Genomic DNA, 13,846 nt, shown 5'->3' with positions numbered 1-13,846 from the left:
ATTTCTCCCAAATTCTTCTTCACTCATGACCTTCAAAATCAAGGGACAATTGATGTCCAACAGATCCGTTCAAGTGACAATCTGGCAGATTTATTTACAAAGTCACTCCCAAAATCCTCCTTTGAAAGATTGGTACATAAGATTGGGATGCGCCGATTTCGAGACGTTAAATGATGTCGGCAAGAGGGGGAGACTGTACTCTTTTTTCCTTGGTCAGGTTTTTTTCCCATTGGGTTTTTCTTGACAAGGTTTTTAATGAGGCAGTCCCCATCACTAAAGGATATTGTACTCTTTTTCATTCACTAAGGTTTTTTCCCACTGGGTTTTTCTTTAGTAAGGTTTTAATGAGGCAATAATCCTAAATGGTCATCCAATGGGGAGTGTTATGACGAGGATGGATAAGGGTGATGGATGCCCATTTATGAGGGCACATTTTCCCTATGTTGAAAGAAATAAATGAAGTTTGAAATGTAAACTTTGTATGCCTATAAATACATGTACTGAGGCAAAGAGGAAGACACACACAATCAATAAAATCTCCTCTCTTTCTCTTTATTCTCTACTAATAGTTTTTCTTTCTCTTTCTTTTGTTACTACTTATAAATATAAGAATAATTTCTATTGAGCTAATTATATTAATACTAGAATCTTTCATTTATATTTCTTTATTTTATCTTCCTTATTTAGTTATTTCATAACATAAATATCTTTAAAAAAGGAGATATTTTTAGTGTCTCTATCGAAATGGTCTCCTTAAGCATATTAATACCAGCGTTTTATATTTTTCGTATTATACCAGCGTTTTATATGTTTCGTATTATACCTTTTTTTATTTATTATTTTACAATAATTTGAATTTTTTTGCATTTGCGCAAATTTCACGTTACTGCAAAGTCTTGGTCTCCGCCATTTACAAATTAAAAATTAAAATACAAGAGAACTTCCTCTACTTTTCTCACAAGTCACAAAGCAAGACTCGGTTCTGATCTCCGAAAAGGATTTCTGCAGTTTCAAGGGTATGTATTTGATTCTTCTCTTTGTTTATCGTATATCATAGATCTCTGGTAAAATTGAAACTAGCAAGCATAGCATAGTATTTTGACGAACTTTTAAAGTTGAATTGTTTGTTTGGTTTAGGAAAATTGATTATGGGTAGACCGAAAAATCCCATCTGGAATCAAGTTACTATAATAGGAGAGAGTGAGAAGGAGAGGAAGTGGTTGTGCAATCGCTGTGGCAAGAGATATGGGGGAGGCGCTACAAGAATTAATGAGCATCTGGGAATTACAAAAGGGAAGGGGAATATCACTTTATGTCCTCGTCGTCACGACCTTCTTGCTAATGAAGGAGTAAACAATTCTATGTTGCCTGGTTCAAGTAATCAAGTGGAAGCTCCAAATGAACTCGGTTTAAACAATGGTGTGTTGCCTGCCTCAAGTAATCAATTGGAAGATCCAAATGGATTGGATTCATTAACAGGTACATAAATATTCTCTATCATTATGATTGCTTCTTGTGTATTACACATGTGCTTATGTCATAATAAAGACTTAGTAAGTCCACTTTTTAAGGCAAAATAGATTCCCTAGAGTTCATTTTTACATTTATTGCGGGTTAAACTACTGAAACTGAAACTACACTCTCGAATTTTGGATATGCTGATTTTTGGATACGCGACAAGAACAATCTCATGACGACAAAAAAAATCCATCAAGAATTTTGCATATTTATTTATTTGATCTAAAATTTTATAAAAATATTTAAATAATTATTTAAAAAATTCGACCCTTAGATTTTTTTTATTTATTAAGAATAAAATTATCGTATTTTTTAATTATACTTATAAAAAATTATATCAAAATTTAATCTTTAAAATATTTTTAATTTTAATATTAAATATTTTTGTCATATTTTAAAATACGTTGAGAATATCTTTTTCGTTAACAAAAGTAAAGTATTTTTGTGTGCGAATGAAAAAACAGTACAATTTTGATAGATTACCGTTTATTATTAACTAAAATACAAATACTAGTAGTAAAATCCTCCGTGTGTTTTGATATATTTGTCCTAAAAAGAAATATGTTTCAAAATAATTGTCGACTATGAACGTGAGTTAATTAAGTTGGTAATTGATTTGGTATTGCTTAAACAAGGTATTGAACTTGCGGATCCTATGAATCCCTACCATGAAGAGGCTGAAGGTCATCCTAATACGATATCTGCTTGCTTTGACGGTCCAATAGATCAAAATGATGTGGCCGGACCCAGCAATATGGTGGAAGGTACGCTACCTCCCTTGTTCTGGCTACCAAGAGCTTATAATAATCATCACGTGTTTGCTCCTTTCAATTATTATTTTCAAATAAACAGGTTTGCCACATTCAGATGAGGTTCTGGAAGGTGGTAGCAGTGGTTTTGAAACTGACATTGAAGATGAGGTTCTGGAAAGTGGTAGCAGTGGTTTTGAAACTGACATTGAAGAACTACGTGACTTGGTTGATGAATTAACCGGCTCGGAAGAAGAAGTTAAAGAAGAACTGCAGTGGCTGGAGTATTGTGGTAAGAAGAAGCGTGAAAGAGAAGAAGCCGATGATTGGTTAAAGAAAGCGGGAGACTTTAAAAAAGAAGCTCGTGACATAATTGACTCGTTCCCTCAGGATGCTTTGCAAGACCTTCAAATGAAAACACATGATTTACGTTGCAGATTGTACTTGCTGGAGGATGCGAAACCTGTCTGCTGTAATGATGAGGAGGATCTTATGGACGCATATTTCACAGAGATGCGAAAACTTCTAAGGGATGACAATGTCTTCTTCATCGGTGTATGTGGAATGGGAGGAGTAGGAAAAACGTGGCTAGCAACTCACTTTAGGAATCAAATAAGACGGAACAAGAGTTTTAATTTTGAGAATGTATTTTGGGTCACAGTATCCCAAGATTTTAGCATTCTTAAATTGCAAAACTCCATTGCCAATAGGATAGGTGAAAAGCTTGATGATGATGATGAGATAACAGACAGGGCAGAAATTCTGTCATCTGCACTGGAGAAGATAGATAGATCAATTTTTATCTTGGATGATGTTTGGAATTATATTGATCTACAGAAGGTGGGAATTCCGCTCAAAATAAATGGGATCAAATTGATTTTAACAAGTCGTCTAAAGCATGTGTTCAGACAAATGGATTGCCCGACAAGTAATGTAATAGAAATGAAACCTTTACCGGTGAAAGAACAAGATTGGGAATTATTTTTGCTAAACCTAGGATGTGATGGAAGGCCTGCAAGCCTTTCCGATGAAGTGGAAAATACTGCAAAATCTGTTGTAAAGATGTGTGAGGGCTTGCCACTTGGAATTACTGTGATGGCAAGATTGATGAAAGGGGTAAATGATGACATCAATATATGGAGACATGCACTAAGCAAACTTGAAGATTCATCAATGGAAGAAGACATGGAAGAAGAGGTTATAAAGGTATTAAAACGAAGCTATGACCACCTGGCAGACAAGACTATTCAAAATTGTTTCTTGCAACATGCATTATACAGTGAGGTTTCAGATGATGTGTTTATTATGAATCTCGTTGATGAAGGGTTAATACAATCAACAAGTAGTTTGGAAAAAATATTTGTCCAGGGGAAAGCAATAGTAGCTAAACTCAAGAGCCATTCATTGATAGATTGTTTGTGGGATCCTGATTCCAGTGATTTGCATATGCATGGCTTATTGAGGGAGATGGCAAGTCATATTATGAAGGGAAGGTTCATGCTGAGATGTGGGAAAAGTTTACATAATATCCCTGAGATGCAGGAGTGGGCACCACTTTTGGAGAAAGTTTCATTGATGGACAATCGTATAGAAGAAATTCCAGAGGGCACATCACCAGAGTGTCCGCAGTTGTCCACCTTGAACTTTAGTAAAAATATGATTACATATATTCCAGATTGTTTTTTCTACCGCATTAAGGCTCTAACTCTACTTGATTTATCCTACAATAAAAAGTTAACATCCTTGCCGAATTCATTGTCTAGTTTGAGGTGCCTTAAATCATTGTTGCTCCAAAGTTGTCACTCATTAGAATCTGTGCCTCCATTGGGGAATCTGCAGGAGCTTTCAAGATTGGTCATTTCAGGGACATCAATTAAGGAATTGCCTGATGGGTTGAAGGTACTGACCAAGTTGAGATGGCTTGATCTATCTAATAATAGAAAACTCGTGTGTGTAGAATGGTCTGTGATATTTGGTTTGACTAACGTGCAATACCTTAATCTCCAGATAACATCTCTAAGAGGAGAAGTAGAAATTGTGCATGGCATGATGAGTAGGTTGGAATATTTTGTAGGCTATTTTCAGGTAGCTAAGCACTTGGCTGATTTTGTGGAAAATATCCTCAACAGAGATGGTGGACTCAAATATTATCATATCGGTTTCCGATATTCGGGTATGTTTTCGAAACCTGACATTACTGGGAGGAAAAGGAAGTTCATAACTGTCGAGGATTTCGAAGGATTTGAATTTTTGCTGCCAAGTGACCTTGACCAATTGGATATAATTAATAATAAACAGTGGAGCGGAGACTTATGTGGAGCTTTGTCATTCAAAGCTCCTTCTTCACTGAGGGAGATAAAAGTGAGGGATTGCCCAAAATTGGAGAGATTGTGTTGTATGTCTGGTCGCTGTTCCTTCTGCCAACATCTCCAAAACCTTCAATCTTTGGAGCTATTTAACTTGGAAAGACTAGACGCCATCTGGAGTGAAGAAGACGAATTCATAGGTTTGCCCAACTTGAGTCAATTGAAGATCTCGAATTGTGATAGGATAGAAAGGTTGATGGGAGCTGCGGCACTTGCAAAATTCCCAAAACTAGAGTGTATAAAAGTAGAAAGTTGTAAGTCAATGAAAGAGGTATTTGCAACGGGGATGAGCGAGGATGATCCTGATCTCCCAATTACGTTCCCCAACTCATTCAAGCTATTGGATTTATGGGAACTGCCAGAATTGGTGAGTGTGTGCGGCAGCATTAGAGTCTCTGAATTTCCTGCAAAAGTTTGGGTCCACTTCTGTCCGAAACTATGATAATCCCACCTTTGGCACAAGCAATGTCCTTCAACTTCTGAGTCTATATTAAAATACGATATTCATTGAATGTGTAATGTCGATTAGTACTATGAACACTTCTTTAGTTTGCTTTCTCCAAAGTGCTATTCACTTCCATTGTCCTAACTTTTTACTTTTTCATCAAATAATCAATTGCTCATTTCTTCTGCAAATACAGCTTCTGTTTATTCACTCTCTTTGGGAAACTAGATATTTTTGTTTTATTTGTACATAAAAGTATTTAACCTACTAGGATTCAATCAGAACAATGGAACCTTTTGCTACATGTACATTACATCAGAAATTAAACTTATAGCCATATTTTCTCTCTTATGCACATGCACATGCACATAATGAATGTAAAATTTATACTACTGTCCTATTGAATTTTCTTTATCAGTTTTTGGCTACGTATCAATCTTCATCTTCTAATTGTACAAAAACTATATTCTTCTGTTGCTATTATTGATGATTAATTTTCTCTGGATTATATTTGCCAAATGGGTCCGTTTTGGTTGTATTATTCTTCCCCTTTTCTTCTCCCGACCCAACTATAAAAATGTGAAATCTTTTCCAATCTCCTTTTCCAGTAGTCCATACAGTTTATCAGATTTGAATAAGAACACTTGTAAAATGAAAAATAATAGACTATAACAAATTCTATTGATGCCTTAAAAAGAAATTTTGCATTAAAACAGTAGTGTGATGTTTATAATTAACTAGAAGCTAGCAAATTAGTAGCTAAGAGTACAAATTGTAAACACACAAAAACAACAACAAAATACAGAAATTTGAGTAGTTAACTAGCCACTTTTCTTAATAACTAAGGAAAAAAACTAGAATTACCCACTTGATTAAATTGTCAATTTACAAACTAAACCATCACACTAAAGCCACCACACGCACAAGCACCAAATACATAACAAGAAAAGGGTAAATCCGTAAATAAAAAGATCATCCACTCTGCACTCTGACGATCATTGTCTGAGGAAATTTGCTAATTAACTCAAAGACACAAACATCACCAACCTCTAAATTGTTCTCTCTTCTAAATCTGAGCCACCCACTTTGCAATTTGTGTTTGCGATATCTGGCCCTTCCTCTCCAAGTTTTGTAGCACACAGTCCAAGCTCTGTTACCCACAATCATACGAATCGGTCCTTCCTCCAAATGCTTCCTTGCAAACGTTGCTGGTATTGCCTACAAAAACGTTACATGTTTTCCAATGATTAATGTGGTTAGTTTCCAATGAGTGAAAGACAACATAACACAAAACAACAATCCATAAACTACTTACCACGCATCTTGACTCAACATATGATTCTTGAATTCGAATCTTGAAACTGGGATTCCTATTGCTCCCATTAACTTCAATGATCAAAATAGATTAATATGGAAAAGACATATACTAATTAAAAATGATAAATAATATGGTGAAAAAAAGTGAAAGCTTGATCCAATTTTATATTTGAACCATACAATATAATCAAATACCAAAACATATATAGATAATCACAAAAGAGTCACTTAAGTTTTGTTTTTATCTTGAGTATTAAAGTAAAAGATTAAGATAATAATTTCTTTTTAAGTTATGAACTAGCTCTTATTATATTTTACCTGTGTTGATCTTCTTTCTCTTGAAGTGTTCTTGAACAAACTCATAATGATGATATTCTTCATCACAATAATCATCAGCAAAATCATCATCATCCTCATCATCATCATCATCATCATCATCATCATCATCATCATCATCATCATCATCATCATCATCGCTCTCAGTTTCATCAACATCTTTATTATTCTCAACATCATACTCATCAAAATTATAATAAGCTACCCTTAAACCAGTGGTATCATATACTTTGACTTCAAAACTAGACCTTCCATTGTAGTCAAAAGTCAACAACCACTCATAACTCAAACCACACAACTCCACAACCTTTTCCCAACCTTGTTCCAACCAAATATTTTCTCCTCTTTTGGTCCACATCACTTTCCTCTCAACACTACCACAAGGTAATACCAATTTTATAGGGTTTGACATTCTTTTCCAATATTCATTTGCACATTTAGGAATCATCTATAACAATAAAATAAAAATAAACATAATTAGTAACTATATATGTAACCATTCACATACATAGGAGATAATTAATTGAAATCTATTTCTTATCAGTTATGCATATGTAACTTCAGAATGTTTAAAGTATCATGTTTAAGAAATTTTAAAACATGAATTTGCACATGATAACAACAATTATAATTAAATCAACATAATATTCAACCTTATAAAAGTGCAATTAACCCTAACAATATTTAAATAAAAAAAAAAGAATAGAAATTACCAGCTTTTGGTAAAACTTGTTGTGAGCAAGAATCTGAAAGAAACATATTTGATGATGAGGAGGCATTATCTCAGAATCCTTCATAGGATATATTTTGACTTCAAAGCAAGACCATCCTTTATAATCAAAAGTCAAAAACTGAGAATATTCTAAGCCAAAATCCTTCACAACTTGATCCCAACCTTCTTCCAACCAAATTTCACCTTCATTCTTTTGAATCCAATATACTCTTTGTTTAAGAGTGTTTGGTAGCTTTAACACTATAGGATTTGATACTCCTCTCCAATATTCTTTCACAAAAACTTTAGGAATTTTCTGTAACCAAAGCAAGCATGTTAATAATAACTAATTAATATTATCTATATATTATGAAAAGAAAGAAAAAGAAAATTTACCAACTCATGCTTAAAGCTTTGAACAAGAACTTTAAAGAAACCTCTTTCATGTAAAGGCATTGTGAGTAGTTAAAAAGAAGAAGTAAAAGAAGCTAGGTTGAAGAAGAAGGAGAAGATCCAGAAGATGAAGAAGAAGATCCAAATCTTCTTTTCTCTTTGCTTCAATTTTCTCTCATTCTTTTTTTGCTTTATAACTACTTAGCATTCTGAAGTATAAAACTCTGGTATAGAAAGTTGCTTATATATTTCATGCATAATATAAATAAATAAATAAATACTATAAAATCAATTAATTAATAAACAAAAATTTACATGAGATCCGATTTTGTTGTACTATCTTATCTGATCTTCTGTGCCCTTTCCATTTTAGGGTTATCTTGTTTTTTGGTTCCAATCTTTGAATTTTTCCTTTTTCTTTGTTGGTGAATATAATGTTATTATTGTACTACTCTGCACCTGTAACTACCCTAAATAACACACTACATGCATGCTATGTATTCAAAACAAAAAAGAAGACTAGCCAACTAGTGTGATGAGTTTGTTGAGAAATTAATCAATTATTCAAATAAATTAATAGTTCTGTCTCATTCTGAAATTAAATACTTGGCTTTTATGATCGGTGTCTGTGTACACTGTACAATGTAACTACTGAGTACTAACAGTACTACTCTTTTTTCCCTCACTATCTAAATCTAGCTAAGTTGCATTAAGTTTAGGTTAACCTTAGCTTAATAATTATTAATTAGAGCACAAGATATCATATCATATCATATATATCATGGAAAATAAAATGGGTTGTTTGATCTATCTCTTATTATCCTTGAGATTTGATTTAAACTCACAAGATTATCCATATCATATACAACCAGCTTATTAATTTCTACTTAGGCAATCCTAATTTCCTTTAAATTTTAAATATGAAGTAATTAAAAATTAATTAATTGACTCTAATTTATTTTTAATTTTAATTTAATTTCATTGTACACATTATATACTACATATATTGGCTCTTCAAATTTTTTAGGCTCTTTTTATCCCTCATTTATTTATATGAACATTTTGTTTAAATCTCTTTCATGTTAGAAAACGGAATTTGCGAATAAAACCAAAAAATTTATACCATTGACACAAATAAATAGCAAATATTTTACTAAAAAAATATGCTATAATAAAGTTATAAAATTGGATATCATTTTATAACTAAAAGAGTGACAAACGATTTAGCATACAAAATAAATATACAAATACAACACATACAAAAAAAATCTTACAACTTTTTCTCTAAACTGACTACATTTTAACTTTTATCATCATATCAAACTAAGCCAATTAAACCACCTATTTATATTTTCAAAAAAACACCACTAATATGATCATACAAATTGTATATTGTTGACCATAAGTATTAGTCAAATCTTTCATATATATATATCACAATATGAAATGTATGTGTGACTAGACTTCTAATAACAACTTAATTTCATAATTACTTCTAAAATTTTTTTAACAATTTAAAAATTGATTTTGATTTTGATTTTCTCACGTTTCAGTTCCCACCTATTATAATTAATAAACAATATTTTTTTACCGTAAAAAGTAAAATAAAATGCAGGTGGTGTTTGGCATTTGGCTGTCAAGTTTCCAAAGTAACCAATTGAATGAGAAAGTGACAACCTCACAAGTCACAACAAAGGAGTGAAGCTTTCTCCCTTCTTTAATAATTTTCTTCCTTGATTTTTTAGTACAGAATCTGTTGTCTTTTTTGGTCTTTTATTTATTTATTCTCATTTCTTTCTTTCTACAGAACTTTACAATAAAGACTATGAATATTTGCATTGAAATCTTATATAAAGACTTTACACTATTACATTACTTGCTTCTCACTACTACCTAGCTCTCTCTCTTCCATCTTCATTCTCTCTCCAACTTGAGGTATGCGCTAATCTTAATATAATCTTAATCAAGAAAAAGATATATAAACTTGTTTTTTTTTTTTTATTCAATCTTATACATCCTATTTCTCAAAAAATAAAAATAAAAAATATACATTTTATAACTAATTGTGTTTTTATTTACTCTCTTTTTTTTTCCTTTATTTTAGACAGAAAATAAATGGCTTTTGTGTACTTGTTGCTGGGATTTTCATGAAATTAGAAAAAAAACAAAACACATGTACATCTAACTAATAGTAAAAAAAATGGGTTACTATGTAACAAGACTCAAATATATTTTTTTGTTTGTTTCCTTGTCAAAATATATAATATTCAAGAACTAATTAATTATATGCTTACTGATTTTTATCACTGTTGCATTTTATTTGTTTAGTAAAAACTAAAAAGTGTGTTATATCTTATATAGATTCAATTTTCATCTATGGCTTTTAATCAACAAGGAGAACCCACTAATAGTGTTGTTAGTTTCTTCAAGATCATTTGTCGTTGGCATATTCGAGATGAGAAGATTGTAAGTTCTTATAATTTCTTTTATTTAATTATATTATTATCATATATAATATATCTCTTGTTAGTTACTCATTTTTTCTTTACCTATTTTTTTTATAACCAAATTCAATTCAACTTTCTCTTCTTTCTTTTTTTCCTTTTTATAGTCGTTCATGCTAAACTTTTAGTTCAGAAAAAATTGTAAACTATGACTACTTACCATTTAATAAATATATGGTGCATTATTTTTTATTTATGCTTATCTTCAAAGATTTTTTGTTATTATGATATATATTCAATGACATTTAATTTGAACGAACAGAGTAAAAAAAAAGTGATAAACTTATTGCTTATAAGAAAAAGCTAAGGGGATTTTATTATGACTGTGCTTAAAGTTGTTTATTTGAAAAAAAATTAATAATTTGAATTTCCCATGTTTAACATTTATCCAATATAAATACGAGTAGTTATTTAATTATTAATTATTAATTATCCAAAAAAAATTAATAAAATTTGCTTGTCCCTCTAAACATTTTTCATTCTCAAGATTGAGAATTTTCATGATTTAACATTTATCCGATATAAATATTAGTTACTTATCATTAATTATTAATTACTAGTTACTACACCATTAAATTGAATTCAATAATCATATGAAGTAAATATCTTTAACAATTAACTCCTAGCTATAAGCTCTATGTAATTTGTTTTGGAACAAAAAAATTCAATTTATAGAAATATATATTATCAATAATTAAGAATGGTTAATTATGTTGTTCTTCAATAATTGACAGAAGCTTCCAACGGAATTCACAAACAAATGTGGATTGAAACTCCCAAATCCGGTGATTCTGAAAGTTGTAAATGGCAACCAAAAGAAAGTGCATTGGACCAATATTAATGGTTCCATTTGGTTTATTGGGAAGGAATGGAAAGAGTTTCTTGAGCACTACTCTGTCTCCCATGGCCACCTTTTGTTGTTCAAATATTGTCCTGATGCTTCATATTTTAGGGTTCAAATATTTGATAACACTACTCTTGAAATTGATTACCCTTCCCCTGAACTCAATTATGCTGATTATGATGATGATGATTTTGATTTTGATGATGATGGTGATGGTGATGGTGATGATGATGTTATGAAGGTTCACTATGATCAATATCAATTCAAAGGTATATTACTAATATTATATATGATTTTCAATTCATATCTTTTATGTGGAGCTATAATTTTATTTTATATTTTATGGTTTTAAAATTTTTTAATCTTTTTTAAAATATATGTTTTTTCATTTTTGTTCTTAGTTTGTTTAGTTAAATATTGACATGATTTAAAATAAATTTTTTAAATATTTATAGACCAAATTATATCAAAATAAAAAATCATATATTTTTAATGCAATATAATTAAAAGCATTTATTTAAGTTTATATTTTAATCTTAATTTTTATTACCAATGCCCTTTCACTAATCTACTAATATGTAGAGAAAAATAAGAGTATTGCTGATGCTATAAAGAGTAGAGACAGACAAGAGAGACAAGATGGTAACCCCAATTTTGAGGTTGTCATGAGGGATTCATATATTAATGGAGGAAGATGCATGGTAAGTAATTAAGATAATTAATAATATAGTCACATTATTAAAAAAATCAATTATGAAATTGTAACTCTTAACACTATTAATACATTGAAATTAATTTTTTTTTAAGTAATATATCACTATTAATTTTTTTTTTTTTTTTGGGGAATAATAATAATTTAGGCCATACCATCTAATTTTGCAAGGAAGTACATGAAGGAAGGAGGGTACCTACTAAGAGTGGAGGATGGGAGGGCATGGAAAGTGATGTTTAAGACTTGGAGTGGAGATGGAGTCCCTTACAAGAAGTACAAATTGCAAAAGGGTTGGGCCAAATTTAGCCAAGGAAACAAGTTACAAAAGGATGATGTTTGTGTCTTTGAGCTTCTTTACAACAACAATTCTAATGGTAGCTCCACTACCATACCAACCTTCAATGTTCTAATTCACCGGAACCACATTGGTAGCAGCTATTCACCATGATGATGCCCTAAGCTAGTTTATTGTCTATATTGGGTTGTGTGTTATATATATGACTTATTATGATGCTACTATTATTATAGTTTGGTGGTTTTGTTTTGCTTTGATAATACTATATTATGTTATGTTTAAGTTATTAATTATAGTCAACTTAATTATATATATAACATATTAGCTTTGTATTAATAAGCATGTTAGTAATATATAATTATATACAATGTGCATATATTAATTATTTTATATGTATAGGACTAGCTAGCTAGGTAGGTATTGCCAAAGAAGGAGAAAACAAACAAAAGAAGCTAGCAGCAAAAGAGTAAAAGGTTTTAATAAAAAAAGATCATATAAACTGACAAATAGAAACAATGGTGCAGAAGATACTATTATGGTACAAGAGAATCGGATCATGTACTAATGTTGGAGGATATGAAAGAACTAAAAAAAGGAAGAAATAAAGAAAGGAGAGGACATTGGGAAAGAGGACTACAACTAATATCAATTCAATGCTATTTAGTTATCAATATCAATTTATACATTGCAACACATACATTTTTCCAAGGGAGACATGATGCATAGCATATAATACGGTCCCACCACAAATAATGCCGTGTCAGTTTTTAACAGATTTTTTTGTGTTATTAGTAATGTTTGTTTTTTAGCTAAATGATAATAAATTAATAATGTGATGAGATGAAAAGGACATGAAATCCATCCTGTTATTGTTAATGTAATTAGTATTATTATTATTAGCGTATTAATTTTTTTATATAAAGTATATTTTTTGTTTGAAACTATTCTTTTAACCAACAATTTTAATAAAATAGTGGATGAACAAACATTAACAATTTAAATTGTTACGGTAAAAAGAGCAAGACAAATTTAAAAGAGAATAATATATTAACTTATCATTAATTAAAAATTAATTTAGTCACCAAAAAAAATTAATTCTCGTTATTTTTCTATAAAAAATTATTCTTATAATTTACCCCAAAGTTTAAAATGTAATAATATCTGAAGTAAATGAAGTTTGGTTGGTTTAGTAGTTAGCTAATTAATCTACTTAAATAAATGTCGAGAATTTGAATTCGATCTTGTGCATGCAATAACCCATTAGTAAATATGAAATTCTTACATAGAACTCCAATCCGCGACGGGTTAGAAATACGGTCGGAAAAAAATTACTTGTAAAGCAAAATCTACTTAAATCATTAATTATAATAATAATTAATAAATATTAAATAAGACAAATTTTGACTATTTTTGACGTTTCTTTTAGTTACCAAATATTTTCCTATAAAAAAATTCTTCTCTTATTCTTCTATCTTGCTTTTTGGTGTAATGCAATTCAACTCAGGTAGGAATTTTTAAATTCAAACCGATCTAAATTATATTTTTCATTCGATTTAATTTAAATTAAAAATTAATTAAAATCGCATTAATTTAAATTTAATTAAATTTTATTTTTTGGCAAATCATATGAATTTGATTGAAATTCGAATTTACAT

The 13,846-nt window shown here is 30.4% G+C and overlaps 3 protein-coding genes across 4 annotated transcripts; 2 read left to right on the top strand and 1 right to left on the bottom strand.

The window, feature by feature from the left end:
- Nucleotides 1–873: 873 nt before the first annotated feature.
- LOC107471993 (probable disease resistance protein At4g27220) lies at nt 874–5,269 on the top strand. Of its 2 annotated transcripts, XM_052255893.1 has the most exons (5): nt 874–1,016; nt 1,138–1,479; nt 2,154–2,282; nt 2,371–2,448; nt 2,482–5,269. In XM_052255893.1, exons 2-5 carry the CDS (start codon nt 1,149–1,151, stop codon nt 5,073–5,075), a joined length of 3,132 nt encoding a protein of 1,043 aa, XP_052111853.1. In that variant the 5' UTR covers nt 874–1,016; nt 1,138–1,148; the 3' UTR covers nt 5,076–5,269. The 2 variants fall into 2 exon arrangements, with proteins under 2 accessions (XP_052111853.1, XP_015947043.1); XM_016091557.3 differs by having other exon boundaries at nt 2,371–5,269.
- A 641-nt stretch (nt 5,270–5,910) lies between these two features.
- Nucleotides 5,911–7,899, bottom strand: LOC107471689 (B3 domain-containing protein At5g18090-like). The gene is made up of 5 exons (XM_052255753.1): nt 7,840–7,899; nt 7,445–7,789; nt 6,714–7,179; nt 6,394–6,464; nt 5,911–6,296 (listed from the first exon to the last, which is right to left on the bottom strand). The coding sequence occupies exons 1-5, from the start codon at nt 7,897–7,899 to the stop codon at nt 6,051–6,053; spliced, it is 1,188 nt and encodes a 395-aa protein (XP_052111713.1). The 3' UTR covers nt 5,911–6,050.
- Nucleotides 7,900–11,380: 3,481 nt separating this feature from the next.
- On the top strand, nt 11,381–12,344 carry LOC127743099 (B3 domain-containing protein REM19-like). Its single transcript, XM_052255752.1, has 3 exons — nt 11,381–11,453; nt 11,767–11,885; nt 12,045–12,344. The coding sequence occupies exons 1-3, from the start codon at nt 11,420–11,422 to the stop codon at nt 12,342–12,344; spliced, it is 453 nt and encodes a 150-aa protein (XP_052111712.1). The 5' UTR covers nt 11,381–11,419.
- The last annotated feature ends 1,502 nt before the right edge of the window (nt 12,345–13,846 follow it).

This window comes from Arachis duranensis, chromosome 10 (assembly GCF_000817695.3).
Source record: "Arachis duranensis cultivar V14167 chromosome 10, aradu.V14167.gnm2.J7QH, whole genome shotgun sequence".
Lineage (NCBI taxonomy): Eukaryota > Viridiplantae > Streptophyta > Magnoliopsida > Fabales > Fabaceae > Arachis > Arachis duranensis.
Note: the sequence above shows the minus strand (reverse complement) of the source record. Positions and strands in the feature narration are given on the sequence as shown.